At 44.1% G+C, this 18922-nt stretch overlaps 1 protein-coding gene across 1 annotated transcript in view; it reads right to left on the bottom strand.

The window, feature by feature from the left end:
• Positions 1–18922, bottom strand: part of LOC128645942 (cullin-4B) — a gene marked incomplete in the record, with an annotated part of 284976 nt that overhangs the window by 205535 nt on the left and 60519 nt on the right. The window contains 1 exon segment of the mRNA XM_053699285.1: positions 7033–7115. Coding sequence (XP_053555260.1) covers positions 7033–7115 — 83 coding nt within the window.

Here is an 18922-nt window from a genome sequence, read left to right as displayed (position 1 = left end):
AAAAAGTAAAATCAAAAGTAAGCATCATAGCTCTCTAGAATATGAGCGCAGCGAGCATTAGAGGGAGAGGCTTAATATAACAAATTTTGGCGCCAAGAATGACGCACTGAAAAGATGCAACTTGAGTCATAACAGGCGCGACCTTGCGCCAAACTGACGCAATGAAATGATTCACCTCGCGTCACAGCAGGCGCGATTTCGTGCCAAAAATATACACGCCAAAAATGACAAAATAAAAACAAATTATGACTTAGCAGATAATTTCCTTTCCTTCGATACAGGGAGAGTCCACAGCTGCATTCGTTAATTGTGGGAATACAGAACCTGGCCACCAGGAGGAGGCAAATACAACCCAGTCAAAGGTTTAAATACCTCCCCCACTTCCCTCATCCCCCAGTCATTCTGCCGAGGGAACAAGGAAACCGTAGGAGAAATATCAGGGTGAAAAAGGTGCCAGAAGAAAACAAAATAAATTTAAGGCCGCCCATCGGAGAACACGGGCGGGAGCTGTGGACTCTCCCCGTATCGAAGGAAAGGAAATTATTTGGTAAGTCATAATTTATGTTTTCCTTCTTAATACAGGGAAAGTCCACAGCTGCTTTCATTACTTGTGGGAAACAATACCCAAGCTACAGAGGACACTGAATGCTAACGTGAGGGAAAAAAAATAAAAAGGAGGCGGCCCCTAATCTGAGAGCACCACAGCCTGCAAAACTGTTCTCCTGAAGGCTGTTTTAGCAGAAGCAAAAACATCGAACTTGTAAAGTTTGGAAAAAGTATGTAAGGAGGACCAGGTAGCATGTCTTACAAACCAGATCCATAGAGCCCTAATTTTTAAAGGCCCAAGAGGAAACCACTGCTCTCGTAGAATGAGCAGTAATCCTCTAAGGAGGCTTAAGACCTGCTGACTCATATGCTAAGCGGATGATACTCAACCAAAAAGATAAAGGAAGTCGAAGAGGCCCTCTGACACCTACGCTTCCCAGAATAGAAAACAAAAAGAAGAAGTTGGTCTAAATTCCTTCGCAGCCACAAACCACATCCAGATTATGCAGTAAAAGTTCCTTCGATGAAGGATTAGGACATAAGGAAGGAACTACAATTTCTTGATTGATGTTGTGATTCGACACAACCTTAGGAAGAAATCCTAACTTAGTTCATAAAACAGCCTTATCAGCATGGAACACCAGATAAGGAAGGTTGCATTGCAAGACAGCAATCTCAGAGACTCTGCATGCAGCAGCACTAGCTAGTAGAAAAGGAACCTTCCAAGACAAAAAAACAACCTTAATGGTCAACACCATGCATAGGCTCAAACGGAGCCCGTTGCAAAACTTTAAGTACAAGATTTTAAACTCCAAGGAGGAGCATTAGATCTACACCGGCCTGATCCTAGTCAGAACCTTAAGAAAAAACTGTACATCCGGAAGCTCAGCGAGCCTCTTGTGTAGTAAAAACAGACAGGGTCGAAATCTGTCCCTTCAAGGAACTAGCTGAGAGGCCCTTCTTCCAGTCCAACCTGGAGAAAAGAAGGAATCCTGCAACATTTACTTTGTGCCAGGACAAACCATGCTCTTCACACCCTATGAAAGATGCGACGAGTAACCGGCTTGAATGAGTATCGATAACACTCTCAGAAAAGCCTCTCTTGGCTAAGATTAAGCATTCAATCATCACGCAGTCAGCCTCAGAGAATCTGGGTTTTGATGAATAATGGGCCTTGTTCCAGCAGATCCCTGCAACAAGGGACCCTCCAAGGGGGAGATGATGACATCCCCACTAGATCCACGAACCATATCCTTTGCGGCCACGATGGATGGAGTAGCACAGACGCCTGCTCCTGAAAGATTCGAGCTACCACTCAAGGAAGGAGTAGTAATGGCAGGAAAAGAAATTAGATTGAACCACCAAGACATCTATTAGCTCCCCCTGAGGACCCCGACCCATATCTGGGTAGCTAGGTATAGAAATGGGACACGAGATCTATCTCCGGGCATTCCCCACCTGTCAGAATGTGGATCGCTGACAGTGAACAGTTGTGGGTCTCCACCCACCCCAGAGTCCAAGATACTTTCCTCAATGCCAGGAAGCTTCTCGTGCCCCCCGATGGTTGATTTAAGCCACCGGGGATATATGGTCTGATTTGAATCAGATAAATTGGGACGAACCCAGTAGGGGCCAAACCTATAGAGCATTGAATATTGCCCGAAGGTCTTGAATACGGAACGGGAGGGAGCTCTCCTGTGTCTACAGGCCCAGTCACCCAGGATGGTCATAAAAAGGATGTCCCCAGAGTGATCCGGACAGAGCAACCAAGAGAGCGATTCTCTTGACCGGTTGTCCAGAGAATCTGTAGAGACAGATCTAAATGATCGCCGTTTCACTGCCTCAGCATGCACAGATGCAACTGCCTGAGGTGGAACCTGGCAAAGAGAACGATGTCCATGCTGGGCACCATGAGACCAATCACTTCCATACACTAAGCCACATATGGCCTTAAGGAGGTCTGGAGGGAAAGACAAGTTGAAGCTAGTTTGCAACCTCTCTGGTCTGTTCTCATGTCTATGGAATCTAATATCGTGCCCAGGAACTCCACCCTGGTGCTTAAGAATAAGAACTCCTTATGAATAAGAGAACTCATTTCACTATTTATCTTCCCCAGAGGAGAGATTCCGAATGGTCTTCCGCCAGACAAAACTATGGTCCAGAATGTCGTCCCAGAAGGGAGCTACTGCTACATCCCAGGTTCGGGCGACTGCTAGAAGAGCCCCTAGAACCTTCATAAAATTCTTGGAACAGTAGCTTGACCAAACGAAAGTGCAATGAACTGGAAGTGCTGGTCCAGGACCCTAAACCTGAGGAACTGGAAGTGTTCCCTGTGGATAGGAAGGTAAATGAATGCCTCCTTCAGATCTATAGTGGGCAAAAACTGGCATTCCCGAATCAAGGGAAGGATGGACCTTATTGTCTCCATCTTGACGAGATGACATTTAGACATTTGTTTAAGAAATTTAGCTCCAGAACTGGACGGAAGGTTCCCTCCTTACTTTCGGACCACGAAAATGTTTGAATAGTATCCCAAACCTCACTATGATAAACACTGGGACAATAACTCCAAAGGAGGACAGATCCCTTACGCACTGCAGAAAGGCTTCCCTCGTCTTGAGGACAGGTTGAGAGGATTAATCTGCCCCTGAGTGGATGAGATTTGAAACCTATCTTGCAACCCCGAGCTATGTCCTCCAGAACCCAAGGATCCTGCACGTCCCTGAACCACTCCTCTGAAAGAGCGACAGACTTGCCCCTACACGATCCAAAATAGGAACGTGGCCCGCTTCATGCGGACTTAGTCTCGGCAGGCTTCTTGCTCTGCTTGGATCTATTCCAGGACTGAGCCGGCTTGCTCTGGTTTAGCAGAGGCCTCTGACGCTGGGCTTTTATCAGAACTAAAGGAACAAAATAACAAAACTTTGTCCCTTAGAATTGTTCTCCTTATCCTACAGTATGAAGGCACCCTTGGCCCCTGAAACCGTGGAGAAAGTCAAACTCTTTCCCTTAAATGAGAGGGAAAAAGACTAGACTTAGAAGTTATATCTGTCAGAGCGCCTCACGGGCCTGAACAGAAAACCTGAAGTCTTAGCCATAAGCTAATTAATCTGCGTAATAGAAGCACAGATAAAAGAACTAGTAACCCAGAAGGCCGTAATTCTTTCCTGAAAAATGTCGTAGACCCTCCACCTCAAACATTTTCACGAAGGAGACGCCCCAAAAGGTAGCCGCTCCAGCAACTGTGGGGACACACGCCGCACCAAAAAGCAAATATCCCATAGGTTACAAATCCTTTTTAACAGGGTTTCCATCCTTCTATCCGGCGGCTCTATGAACTTTGAACTATCCTCACACGGCTAGCATTACGTGTGCCAAGCGTGAATTAGCACCAACCAAGTAGGGATGGGAAAAAGAGAACCCACCCCCATAGAGAGCTTGGAACCGGGATCCTTAAAAAGCAGGCGACGGGAAGTGGATTCTAATCCTGTTCCACTCGTATTTAATGATTGCCATCAAATTTAGGACCCAGAGGATCGACTAGCAGATCGGCATTTGGAACCTCTAAAGTAGTCAAAACTTCCTTTGGTAGAAAGCGTAAACGTTCTGTCCTAAATTTAAAAACTGGATCCTCCCCAGGCAGAGGATTATAGGCAGCAGACTCCAACTCTGAAAGTTCATACTCTGAAGTTTCAGAAAAAACCTCATCCTCGGATAACTGATTGGATATATCCGACAAATTACATGATGCCATCTGGGCAGGAGTGCAAGATTTAACCTTTCGCTTGCGCTTAACAGTGCAAGGGAAAGCACTAATGGCCACAGACAACACCGTATGAAACTGTGCAGTAACATCTGATGAAAAAAGCCCCCTCCAGATGGAGGATTAGCAGTGCAATGGGAAGCTGCATGTGTATACCAGATGCATGTAGGGTGTGCACCTCACTGGACGAGGACTACTCAGAGGTGGGCGGCTCAGTGGTATCAAACATGTCAACCTTATTTGATATAATCCCCTTATCAAGGCATATGGAACATAATTGAGAGGGCGGATATTCCAGAGCTCCCTCACAATATAAACTGGCATTACTCTTTGAAATAGAGGGAGAACCCTCTAATGAATCAAAGCCCTCCATAGCTAAAGTACGATATGCGGAGGACTACAGAAAAAAAATTAACTTTATTTGAAGTAAAAAAAAGCGGCACCTTTATACTCTCAGAACAGAGATAAAAAATCCTCTCCGGTAGTAACGCGGTCAAGAGAAAGGAAATGGAAGCCTCGACCATACCGGTCACATGGTGCGCAATGCAGGACCGTCCCGGCTATGAGAAAAAGCGTGCCAAGCTTTTAATCTGTGCAACCTTCAAAATGAAAGTGAAACCTGTATGTTCCACCTCAGCCTATGAGCCCATAAACATCTTACACAAAAAGCAGCATAAAATCAAATAAAGCATATATGATTAAACCCAGCTGTTCATAATCCCCCCTCAGGAGATATTAACCCTTGATTCCATATAGATAAAAGGAGCCACACTGTGACCCAGTCTTCTAGCGTTTGCAATATGTGTAAAAAAATGAAACGATCTGGTGCTAGATGTAATAAGTTAATAGACACAGCACTGCGTGCCCAGAACGTTACATTTGTATATGTTTATTCAATAACAGAAAATATGCTATATTTCTATGACCTTTCAATAAAGCATTTGAAAAAAGAAAAAATGAAACGATCTTACCGTAATCTATGCCGTGGAACAGTAACACGGTCCTTCACGTTTGACAGATTGTAGCAGCGCTTCTGACATGGACTTCAGTGAAGAAAGCAGGCAGCGAAACTCGTCAACGCCGATTGCTTAAGGAGCTGTTAATACGAGTCTGGATGGTTTTGCAGAAAGACTCTCCCTGCATCTCCAGACTAACTTTCATCAATGCTCTCACTGAGAGGCTGACAAAACTACTTAAAACTCCAGTCCCATCTCAAAGAGTACTACCTTCCATAAGAGACTACTCCGAAATCTTCTAACACTTCTCTGCAATGCCGAAAGGCAATCTGGGGGAAAAAAATGAAGATGCGCTATACAGCAACCACTCAGTAGGGTATAAAAATAGTATATAATTATGATAAAACAGAGATATTGCTCTAAAATTTCTCAATACAACAAGGTATTTTAAAAAACTATTGCTTTGCAATAGTAGAAACAAACATGTTAAGAAAGTAAAAACAGTCACCGGTGGTAATTAAGCTCTCAAATCTTGTAATGAATCGTATAAAAAGCTTCTATACATATATTATGCATACAAATGTTTAGCGTTAACACTAAATTGCAAGCTAAAATTTTCAAAGGTTGAAATCAGGCTTCCGTATTTCACATTCGGCTTAAGCATGCATCAAGAAAACAAGCCTTATAGTGCTTTTAGCGGCTTTTGTTATCCGTGTAATGGGAAGTTGCAGGTAATTGGTATCTCACTGCTTCAGTGAACTTATAGAGACATAACAGTATCTTAATAGTTGAATTTCCCTCAGCACGTAAGTCCGGTGTACTTGACCACTTTTCAGGGTATTCGTTGTGGCAGCACTGTTTGCACTCGTATCACCCGGCTAGTCACTGTTCACTGCTGTATCGGATCCTGGCTTCCTTCCGCGTTCAGCGGTCACATGTGGTAAATGAGCCAATTGAAAGCGGTTCCTTCAGCATCAAATTTAAACTTGGAAATTTACTTTGTTTTCTTTGCAAAATATAAGAAACCAGTATATTCTTCTCAGAGCGCTCTGATATTTAATAACTGGCAGCAATTCAGGAAGGGCATCTACACGTTTCAGCCTTTGTATTGGCCTTTAATGATATATACTTACCAGAAGACACCCATCCACATAGCAGACAGCCAAACCAGTACTGAAACAGAGGTAATGGTAGAGGAGTATAATGTCCATCTGTAAAGGCAGCAGATGAATCCCTGCGACCGAATTAACAGAGAGCCCTAGAATAGATTTCCCATAGGCAAAAACATGGTATCAGGCAATACTCCCTTCACATCCCTCAGACAAACAATGTACTTCGGAAGGAACTGGGCTTCCATATGCTTAGAAGCGCCTTTCACAGAAGAAATCAAGCATATCATGCTTCACCACCTCCTAAGGAGGCAAAGTTTGTAAAACTGAGGTATGAGTGAGGTGGGAGGTGTATTTATAGGCATTTGAGGTTTGGGAAACTTAGCCCCCTCCTGGTAGGAATGTATATTCCATACGTCACTAGCTCATGGACTCTTGCCACCTATATGAAATAACTGAGTAGCCTCAGGTTAAAAGCAATGTTGCAAACGGCTGCCATAAATCTCTCAGGCTACCTAGGTATGTTCTTCAACAAAGGATTTAAAAGAGAAAGTAAATTGGCTTATAGAACATTGTAAAAAAAAAAAATAATGTACACGTTTATGAATCATTAAAAGGTAATGTTACTTTAATCTAACAAAGCATAAAAAATACTCACTGCGTGCTTTGATCTAAGTATGTGATTACTCTGTCAGCTTCTTCCTCTAAGCGCTTGTTGACATGATGTAGATATTCAGGGACCTAAGAAAAAATGGGCGCGTTATAGTAATGTATTACAGGGATCTGAATAGAAAAATTGCAAGCCAATAAAATAACCACACTTTTTGAAAGTAACACTAAAATTGGACAAAAAAAAAAAAAAAAAAAAAAAAAGCATTTTAAAACAATAATATGCTACAAAAACAAAATTTATGCTTACATGATAAATATCTTTCTTTTGCGATGTACCGAGTCCACGGATTCATCCTAACTTGTGGGATACCAATACCAAAGCTTTAGGACACGGATGAAGGGAGGGACAAGACAGGAACCTAAACGGAAGGCACCACTGCTTGCAAAACCTTTCTCCCAAAAAACAATTTATGCTTACCTGATAAATTTCATCATCCATTACTTGTGGGATATATTCCCTCCCCAACAGGAAGTTGCAAGAGGATCACCCACAGCAGAGCTGCTATATAGCCCCTCCCCTCACATGTCATATCCAGTCATTCGACCGAAACAAAACAAGAAAGGAGAAACCATAGGGTGCAGTGGTGACTGGAGTTTAATTAAAATTTAGACCTGCCTTAAAAGGACAGGGCGGGCCATGGACTGGATACACTACAAGAGAAATAAATTTATCAGGTAAGCATAAATTATGTTTTCTCTTGTTAAGTGTATCCAGTCCACGGATCATCCATTACTTGTGGGATACCAATACCAAAGCTAAAGTACACGGATGATGGGAGGGACAAGGCAGGAACTTAAAACGGAAGGAACCACTGCCTGTAGAACCTTTCTCCCAAAAACAGCCTCCGAAGAAGCAAAAGTGTCAAATTTGTAAAATTTTGAAAAGGTGTGAAGCGAAGACCAAGTCGCAGCCTTGCAAATCTGTTCAACAGAGGCCTCATTCTTAAAGGCCCAGGTGGAAGCCACAGCTCTAGTAGAATGAGCTGTAATTCTTTCAGGGGGCTGCTGTCCAGCAGTCTCATAGGCTAAACGTATTATGCTACGAAGCCAAAAGGAGAGAGAGGTTGCCGAAGCTTTTTGACCTCTCCTCTATCCAGAGTAAACGACAAACAGGGAAGAAGTTTGACGAAAATCTTTAGTTACCTGTAAATAGAACTTCAGGGCACGGACTACGTCCAGATTATGCAAAAGACGTTCCTTCTTTGAAGAAGGATTAGGGCACAATGATGGGACAACAATCTCTTGATTGATATTCCTGTTAGAAACTACCTTAGGTAAAAACCCAGGTTTAGTACGCAGAACTACCTTGTCTGAATGGAAAATCAGATAAGGAGAATCACAATGTAAGGCAGATAGCTCAGAGACTCTCCGAGCCGAGGAAATAGCCATCAAAAACAGAACTTTCCAAGATAAAAGCTTAATATCAATGGAATGAAGGGGTTCAAACGGAACTCCTTGAAGAACTTTAAGAACCAAGTTTAAGCTCCACGGAGGAGCAACAGTTTTAAACACAGGCTTAATCCTCGCCAAAGCCTGACAAAAAGCCTGGACGTCTGGAACTTCTGCCAGACGCTTGTGCAAAAGAATAGACAGAGCAGATAAGCCACGCCTGGGATGTGGATCGCTGACAGGTGGCAAGAGTGAGACTCTGCCCAGCGAATTATCTTTGAGACTTCTAACATCGCTAGGGAACTCCTGGTTCCCCCTTGATGGTTGATGTAAGCCACAGTCGTGATGTTGTCCGACTGAAAACTGATGAACCTCAGTGTTGCTAACTGAGGCCAAGCTAGAAGAGCATTGAATATTGCTCTTAACTCCAGAATATTTATTGGGAGGAGTTTCTCCTCCTGAGTCCACGATCCCTGAGCCTTCAGGGAGTTCCAGACTGCGCACAAACTTTTGATTGAAGAATTAATTAAGTATAAAACACCACACTCCTCTCACGACCTCCATCTATGTTGAGGGTTGCAAGAGAATGACTGGATATGACATGTGAGGGGAGGAGCTATATAGCAGCTCTGCTGTTGGTGATCCTCTTGCAACTTCCTGTTGGGAAGGGAATATATCCCACAAGTAATGGATGATCCGTGGACTGGATACACTTAACAAGAGAAATAGCCTCCAAAGAAGCAAAAGTATCAAATTTATAAAATTTTGAAAAGGCATGAAGCGACAACCAAGTCGCAGCCTTACAAATCTGTTCAACAGAAGCATCATTTTTTAAAGCCCATGTGGAAGCTACCGCTCTAGTAGAATTAGTAGTAATCCTTTCAGGAGGCTGCTGTCCAGCAGTCTCATAAGCCAAACGGATGATGCTTTTCAGCCAAAAGGAACAAGAAGTCGCCGTAGCCTTTTGACCCCTATGCTTTCCAGAATAGACCACAAAGAAGATGTTTGACGAAAATCTTTGGTTACCTGCAAATAAAATATCAAAGCACGAACCACGTCCAAGTTGTGCAACAGACGTTCCTTGTTACAAGAAGGATTAGGACACAGAAGGAACAACAATTTCTTGATTGACATTCCTGTTAGTAACAACCTTAGGTAGGAACCCAGGCTTGGTACGCAAAACCACCTTATCAGCATGGAACACAAGATAAGGAGAGTCAAATTGTAATGCAGATAGTTCAGAAACTCTTCGAGCTGAAGAGATAGCAACTAGGAACAAAACTTTCCAAGATAAAAGCTTAATGCATGGAATGCATGGATTCAAACGGAACCCCTTGAAGAACTCTAAGAACTAAATTTAGACTCCATTGCGGAGCAATAGGTTTAAACACAGGCTTAATTCTAACTAAAGCCTGACAAAAAGCCAGAACGTCTGGAACATCTGCCAGACGCTTGTGCAACAAAATAGACAGAGCAGATATCTGTCCCTTTAGGGAACTAGCTGATAATCCTTTCTCCAATCCCTCTTGGAGAAAAGACAAAATCTTAGGAATCCTGATTTTACTCCAGGAGAAGCCTTTGGATTCGCACCTAAAAAAGATATTTACGCCATATCTTATGATAAATTTTCCTGGTAACAGGCTTTCAAGCCTGAATCAAGGTATTTATGACTGACTCAGAGAAATCCTGCTTTGATAGAATCAAGCGTTCAATCTCCAAGCAGTCAGTTGCAGAGAAATTAGATTTGGATGCTTGAATGGACCTTGAATCAATGACAGAGACCATGGTGGAAGGGATGACATGTCCACCAGGTCTGCATACCAAGTCCTGCGTGGCCATGCAGGCGCTATCAAAATCACTGATGCTCTCTCCTGTTTGATTCTGGCAATCAGACGTGGAAGGAGAGGGAAAGGTGGAAACACATAAGCCAGGTTCAACGACCAGGGTACTGCTAGAGCATCTATCAGTACAGCCTGAGGATCCCTTGACCTGGAGCCGTAACGAGGAAGTTTGGCGTTCTGACGAGACGCCATCAGCTCCAACTCTGGTGTGCCCCATAGCCGAACCTGCTGAGCAAACACCTCCGGATGGAGTTCCCACTCCCCCGGATGAAAAGTCTGACGACTTAGAGATGCTGCCTCCCAGTTCTCTACACCTGGGATATAGATCGCTGACAGATGGCAAGAGTGAGCCTCTGCCCATTGGATTATCCTTGAGACCTCTATCATCGCTAAGGAACTCTTTGTTCCACCCTGATGATTGATATAAGCCACAGTCGTGAAGTTGTCCGACTGAAACCTAATGAATCTGGCCGAAGCCAGATGAGGCCATACCTGGAGAGCATTGAATATCGCTGTTAATTACAGAATATTTATCGGTAGGAGAGCCTCCTCCCGAGTCCACAAACCCTGAGCTTTCAGGGAATTCCAGACTGCACCCCAGCCCAGAAGACTGGCATCTGTCGTCACTATAACCCATTCTGGCCTGCGGAAACGCATTCCCTGGGACAGATGATCCTGTGACAACCACCAAAGAAGAGAGTCTCTGGTCTCTTGATCCAGATTTATCTGAGGAGATAAATCCACATAATCCCCATTCCACTGATTGAGCATGCATAGTTGCAGTGGTCTGAGATGCAAGCGAGCAAACGGAACTATGTTCATTGCCGCTACCATTAGTCCAATTACCTCCATACACTCAGCCACTGACGGCCGAGGAATGGAATGAAGAGCTCGGCAGGTGGACAAAATCTTTGATTTCCTTACCTCCGTCAGAAATATTTTCATGTCCACTGAGTCTATCAGAGTCCCTAGAAATGAAACTCTTGTGATGGGGGAAAGAGAACTGTTTTTTAGTTCACTTTCCACCCGTAAGACCTTAGAAAGGCCAACACTACGTCCATGTGAGACTTGGCTAGTTGGAAGGACGACGCTGAATTAGAATGTCTTCTAGATAAGGCGCCACTGCTATACCCCGTGGCCTTAGAACCGCCAGAAGGGACCCTAGCACCTTTGTGAAGATTTGTGGCGCCGTGGCCAACCCAAAAGAAAGAGCCACAAACTGATAATGCTTGTCCAGAAAGGCAAACCTCAGGAACTGGTGATGATCTTTGTGGATAGGAATGTGCAGATACGCATCCTTTAAGTCCACGGTGGTCATATATTGACCCTCCTGGATCAATGGTAAGATAGTCTGAATGGTCTCCATCTTGTAAAGATGGAACTCTTAGGAATTGGTTTAGGATCTTGAGATCCAGAATTGGTCTGAAGGTTCCCTCCTTTTCGGGAACTATAAACAGATTGGAGTAGAACCCCTGCCCTGCTTTTGGAACTGAGCAGATCACTCCCATGGTAAAAAGGTCTTCTACACAGCATAAGAATGCCTCTCTTTTTGTCGGGTTTACAGACAATTGAGAAAGATGGAACCTCCCCCTTGGAGGGGAATCCTTGAAATCTAGAAGGTATCCCTGGGTTACAATTTCTACTGCCCAGGAATCCTGAACATCTCTTGCCCAGCCCCGAGCAAAGAGAGAGAGTCTGCCCCCTACTAGATCCGGTCCCGGTTCGGGGGCTACCCCTTCATGCTGACTTAGTGGCAGCAGCAGTCTTTTTGGCCCGTTTACCCTTGTTCCAAGCCTGATTAGGTCTCCAGGTTGGCTTGGATTGAGCAAAGTTCCCCTCTTGCTTTGCAGCAGGGGAAGAGGTAGAGGGACCACTCTTGAAGTTTTCGAAAGGAACGAAAATTATTTTGTTTGGTCCTTGTCTTATTTGACTTGTCCTGAGGGAGGGTATGACCCTTCCCTCCAGTAATGTCTGAAATGATCTCTTTCAATGCAGGCCCGAATAGGGTCTTACCTTTGAAAGGGATGGACAAAAGCTTAGATTTAGATGACACATCAGCTGACCAGGACTTAAGCCATAACGCTCTACGCGCTAAAATGGCAAAACCTGAATTCTTAGCCGCTAATTTAGCAAGATGAAAAGCGGCGTCTGTAATAAAAGAATTAGCCAACTTAACAGCCTTAGTTCTGTCCAAAATATCATCTAGTGGGATCTCCATCTGAAGAGCCTCTTCTAGAGCCTCAAACCAAAAGGCAGCTGCAGTGGTTACAGGAACAATGCATGCTATAGGTTGAAGAAGAAAACCTTGATGAACAAAAATTTTCTTTAGGAGACCCTCTAATTTTTTATCCATAGGATCAATGAAAGCACAACTGTCTTCAATAGGTATAGTTGTATGCTTAGCCAGGGTAGAAATAGCTCTCTCCACCTTAGGGACCGTCTGCCATGAGTCCTTTATGGTGTCAGCAATGGGAGACATTTTCTTAAAAACAGGAGGGGGAGAGAACGGAATACCTGGTTTATCCCACTCCTTAGTAACAATGTCCGAAATCCTCTTAGGGACCGGAAACACATCAGTGTAAACAGGAACCTCTAAATATTTGACCATTTTACACAATTTCTCTGGAACTACAATAGGGTCACAATCATCCAGAGTAGCTAAAACCTCCCTGAGCAATAAGCGGAGGTGCTCTAGCTTAAATTTAAATGCCGTCATATCTGAATCTGTCAGAGAACATCTTTCCTGAATCAGAAATCTCTCCCTCAGACAGCAAATCCCTCATTCCTACCTCAGAACATTGTGAGGGAATATCGGATACGGCAACTAAAGCGTCAGAAGGCTCAGCATTTGTTCTTAACCCAGAGCTACTGCGCTTCTCTTGCAACCCAGGCAGCTTAGATAAAACCTCTGTGAGGGTAGTATTCATAACTGAAGCCATATCTTGCAAGGTGAAAGAATTAGACGCACTAGAAGTACTCGGTGTCGCTTGTGCGGGCGTTACTGGTTGTGACACTTGGGGAGAACTAGATGGCAAAACCTGATTTCCTTCTGTCTGAGAATCATCTAATGCCAAACTTTTATAAGTCAAAATATGCTGTTTGCAATTTATAGACATATCAGTACAAGTGGGACACATTCTAAGAGGTGTTTCCACTATGGATTCTAAACAAATTGAACAATGAGTTTCCTCAGTGTCAGACATGTTTAACAGACTAGTAATAAAGAAAGCAAGCAAGCCTGGAAAACACTTTATTTAATGAAAAAAACACAATTTGCAAAAACGGTACTGTGCCTTTAAGAGAAAAAAAGGCATACACAAACTGCAAAACAAGTTAAAATTGCTTCAATTTTTCTGAAATTTTAACAGTGTACCCACTAAGCTTTAGAAGGATTGCACCACAAGTTAATAAGCAATAAACCCCCAAATGAAAAAAACGGATTGAAATATGTCTAAAACCGGTTAAAACCCCTGTTAGCACCTTGCCACAGCTCTGCTGTGGCCCTACCTGCCCTTAGGAAGCGATAATATGGGGTTTAAAGCTTCAATTAGTCCCTCAGGAGAAGTTGCTTGCTGCTTGTAAATTTAGGCCCCGCCTGCTGGGGCCTACACAAAACTAACAAAGCCTGCCTGAAAGCCATGTGGGTTATAAACAACCCCAAAGAACCCTCAAGCAAATGTCCCATAAAACAGAAAACGTTACTCCCAGACACAAAAAAGTTTGTCCCAAATTCACATAAACTGAGTGCCCACAAAAAATTAACCCTTTATGCAAGCTAGTAAAAACCTCTGATAACACTAGGATTACGGCTTACCCTTCCCCTAATGGGGACACTGTCAGCCTTTCTGAGTTAACACAGTCTCTACAGAAAAACAGAATTTATGTTTACCTGATAAATTACTTTCTCCAACGGTGTGTCCGGTCCACGGCGTCATCCTTACTTGTGGGATATTCTCTTCCCCAACAGGAAATGGCAAAGAGCCCAGCAAAGCTGGTCACATGATCCCTCCTAGGCTCCGCCTTCCCCAGTCATTCGACCGACGTAAAGGAGGAAAATTTGCATAGGAGAAACCATATGATACCGTGGTGACTGTAGTTAAAGAAAATAAATTATCAGACCTGATTAAAAAACCAGGGCGGGCCGTGGACCGGACACACCGTTGGAGAAAGTAATTTATCAGGTAAACATAAATTCTGTTTTCTCCAACATTGGTGTGTCCGGTCCACGGCGTCATCCTTACTTGTGGGAACCAATACCAAAGCTTTAGGACACGGATGAAGGGAGGGAGCAAATCAGGTCACCTAGATGGAAGGCACCACGGCTTGCAAAACCTTTCTCCCAAAAATAGCCTCAGAAGAAGCAAAAGTATCAAACTTGTAAAATTTAGTAAAAGTGTGCAGTGAAGACCAAGTCGCTGCCTTACATATCTGATCAACAGAAGCCTCGTTCTTGAAGGCCCATGTGGAAGCCACAGCCCTAGTGGAATGAGCTGTGATTCTGTCAGGAGGCTGCCGTCCGGCAGTCTCGTAAGCCAATCTGATGATGCTTTTAATCCAAAAAGAGAGAGAGGTAGAAGTTGCTTTTTGACCTCTCCTTTTACCAGAATAAACAACAAACAAGGAAGATGTTTGTCTAAAATCCTTTGTAGCATCTAAATAGAATTTTAGAGCACGAACAACATCCAAATTGTGCAACAGACGTTCCTTCTTTGAAACTGGATTCGGACACAAAGAAGGTACGACTATCTCCTGGTTAATGTTTTTGTTAGAAACAACTTTCGGAAGAAAACCAGGTTTAGTACGTAAAACCACCTTATCTGCATGGAACACCAGATAAGGAGGAGAACACTGCAGAGCAGATAATTCTGAAACTCTTCTAGCAGAAGAAATTGCAACCAAAAACAAAACTTTCCAAGATAATAACTTAATATCAACGGAATGTAAGGGTTCAAACGGAACCCCCTGAAGAACTGAAAGAAATAAATTGAGACTCCAAGGAGGAGTCAAAGGTTTGTAAAAAGGCTTGATTCTAACCAGAGCCTGAACAAAGGCTTGAACATCTGGCACAGCTGCCAGCTTTTTGTGAAGTAACACAGACAAGGCAGAAATCTGTCCCTTCAAGGAACTTGCAGATAATCCTTTCTCCAAACCTTCTTGAAGAAAGGATAGAATCTTAGGAATTTTTACCTTGTCCCAAGGGAATCCTTTAGATTCACACCAATAGATATATTTTTTCCATATTTTGTGGTAAATTTTTCTAGTTACAGGCTTTCTGGCCTGAACAAGAGTATCAATGACAGAATCTGAGAATCCTCGCTTTGATAAGATCAAGCGTTCAATCTCCAAGCAGTCAGTTGGAGTGAGACCAGATTCGGATGTTCGAACGGACCTTGAACAAGAAGGTCTCGTCTCAAAGGTAGCTTCCATGGTGGAGCCGATGACATATTCACCAGGTCTGCATACCAAGTCCTGCGTGGCCACGCAGGAGCTATCAAGATCACCGATGCCCTCTCCTGCTTGATCCTGGCTACCAGCCTGGGGATGAGAGGACACGGCGGGAATACATAAGCTAGTTTGAAGGTCCAAGGTGCTACTAGTGCATCTACTAGAGTCGCCTTGGGATCCCTGGATCTGGACCCGTAGCAAGGAACCTTGAAGTTCTGACGAGAGGCCATCAGATCCATGTCTGGAATGCCCCACAGTTGAGTAATTTGGGCAAAGATTTCCGGATGGAGTTCCCACTCCCCCGGATGAAATGTCTGACGACTCAGAAAATCCGCTTCCCAATTTTCCACTCCTGGGATGTGGATTGCAGACAAGTGGCAGGAGTGAGTCTCCGCCCATTGAATGATTTTGGTCACTTCTTCCATCGCCAGGGAACTCCTTGTTCCCCCCTGATGGTTGATGTACGCAACAGTTGTCATGTTGTCTGATTGAAACCGTATGAACTTGGCCTTTGCTAGCTGAGGCCAAGCCTTGAGAGCATTGAATATCGCTCTCAGTTCCAGAATATTTATCGGTAGAAGAGATTCTTCCCGAGACCAAAGACCCTGAGCTTTCAGGGGTCCCCAGACCGCGCCCCAGCCCACCAGACTGGCGTCGGTCGTGACAATTACCCACTCTGGTCTGCGGAAGCTCATCCCCTGTGACAGGTTGTCCAGGGACAGCCACCAACGGAGTGAATCTCTGGTCCTCTGATTTACTTGTATCGTCGGAGACAAGTCTGTATAGTCCCCATTCCACTGACTGAGCATGCACAGTTGTAATGGTCTTAGATGAACGCGCGCAAAAGGAACTATGTCCATTGCCGCTACCATCAAACCTATTACTTCCATGCACTGCGCTATGGAAGGAAGAGGAACAGAATGAAGTATTTGACAAGAGTTCAGAAGTTTTGTTTTTCTGGCCTCTGTCAGAAAAATCCTCATTTCTAAGGAGTCTATTATTGTTCCCAAGAAGGGAACCCTTGTTGACGGAGATAGAGAACTCTTTTCTACGTTCACTTTCCATCCGTGAGATCTGAGAAAGGCCAAGACAATGTCCGTGTGAGCCTTTGCTTGAGGAAGGGACGACGCTTGAATCAGAATGTCGTCCAAGTAAGGTACTACTGCAATGCCCCTTGGTCTTAGCACCGCTAGAAGGGACCCTAGTACCTTTGTGAAAATCCTTGGAGCAGTGGCTAATCCGAACGGAAGTGCCACAAACTGGTAATGCTTGTCCAGGAATGCGAACCTTAGGAACCGATGATGTTCCTTGTGGATAGGAATATGTAGATACGCATCCTTTAAATCCACCGTGGTCATGAATTGACCTTCCTGGATGGAAGGAAGAATTGTTCGAATGGTTTCCATTTTGAACGATGGAACCTTGAGAAACTTGTTTAGGATCTTGAGATCTAAGATTGGTCTGAACGTTCCCTCTTTTTTGGGAACTACGAACAGATTGGAGTAGAACCCCATCCCTTGTTCTCCTAATGGAACAGGATGAATCACTCCCATTTTTAACAGGTCTTCTACACAATGCAAGAATGCCTGTTTTTTTATGTGGTCTGAAGACAATTGAGACCTGTGGAACCTCCCCCTTGGGGGAAGCCCCTTGAATTCCAGAAGATAACCTTGGGAGACTATTTCTAGCGCCCAAGGATCCAGAACATCTCTTGCCCAAGCCTGAGCGAAGAGAGAGAGTCTGCCCCCCACCAGATCCGGTCCCGGATCGGGGGCCAACATCTCATGCTGTCTTGGTAGCAGTGGCAGGTTTCTTGGCCTGCTTTCCTTTGTTCCAGCCTTGCATTGGTCTCCAGGCTGGTTTGGCTTGAGAAGTATTACCCTCCTGCTTAGAGGACGTAGCACTTAGGGCTGGTCCGTTTCTGCGAAAGGGACGAAAATTAGGTTTATTTTTGGCCTTGAAAGACCTATCCTGAGGAAGGGCGTGGCCCTTGCCCCCAGTGATATCAGAGATAATCTCTTTCAAGTCAGGGCCAAACAGCGTTTTCCCCTTGAAAGGAATGTTAAGCAATTTGTTCTTGGAAGACGCATCCGCTGACCAAGATTTTAACCAAAGCGCTCTGCGCGCCACAATAGCAAACCCAGAATTTTTCGCCGCTAACCTAGCCAATTGCAAAGTGGCGTCTAGGGTGAAAGAATTAGCCAATTTGAGAGCACGAATTCTGTCCATAATCTCCTCATAAGAAGAAGAATTATTATTGATCGCCTTTTCTAGCTCATCGGACCAGAAACACGCGGCTGTAGTGACAGGGACAATGCATGAAATTGGTTGTAGAAGGTAACCTTGCTGAACAAACATCTTTTTAAGCAAACCTTCTAATTTTTTATCCATAGGATCTTTGAAAGCACAACTATCTTCTATGGGTATAGTGGTGCGTTTGTTTAGAGTAGAAACCGCCCCCTCGACCTTGGGGACTGTCTGCCATAAGTCCTTTCTGGGGTCGACCATAGGAAACAATTTTTTAAATATGGGGGGAGGGACGAAAGGTATACCGGGCCTTTCCCATTCTTTATTTACAATGTCCGCCACCCGCTTGGGTATAGGAAAAGCTTCGGGGGGCCCCGGGACCTCTAGGAACTTGTCCATTTTACATAGTTTCTCTGGAATGACCAAATTCTCACAATCATCCAGAGTGGATAACACCTCCTTAAGCAGAGCGCGGAGATGTTCCAACTTAAATTTAAATGAAATCACATCAGGTTCAGCTTGTTGAGAAATTTTCCCTGAATCTGAAATTTCTCCCTCAGACAAAACCTCCCTGGCCCCCTCAGACTGGTGTAGGGGCCCTTCAGAACCAATATCATCAGCGTCCTCATGCTCTTCAGTATTTTCTAAAACAGAGCAGTCGCGCTTTCGCTGATAAGTGGGCATTTTGGCTAAAATGTTTTTGATAGAATTATCCATTACAGCCGTTAATTGTTGCATAGTAAGGAGTATTGGCGCGCTAGATGTACTAGGGGCCTCCTGTGTGGGCAAGACTGGTGTAGACGAAGGAGGGGATGATGCAGTACCATGCTTACTCCCCTCACTTGAGGAATCATCTTGGGCATCATTTTCTCTAAATTTTGTGTCACATAAATCACATCTATTTAAATGAGAAGGAACCTTGGCTTCCCCACATTCAGAACACAGTCTATCTGG

This window comes from Bombina bombina, chromosome 1, assembly GCF_027579735.1.
Source record: "Bombina bombina isolate aBomBom1 chromosome 1, aBomBom1.pri, whole genome shotgun sequence".
In the NCBI taxonomy this organism is placed as follows: domain Eukaryota; kingdom Metazoa; phylum Chordata; class Amphibia; order Anura; family Bombinatoridae; genus Bombina; species Bombina bombina.
Note: the sequence above shows the minus strand (reverse complement) of the source record. Positions and strands in the feature narration are given on the sequence as shown.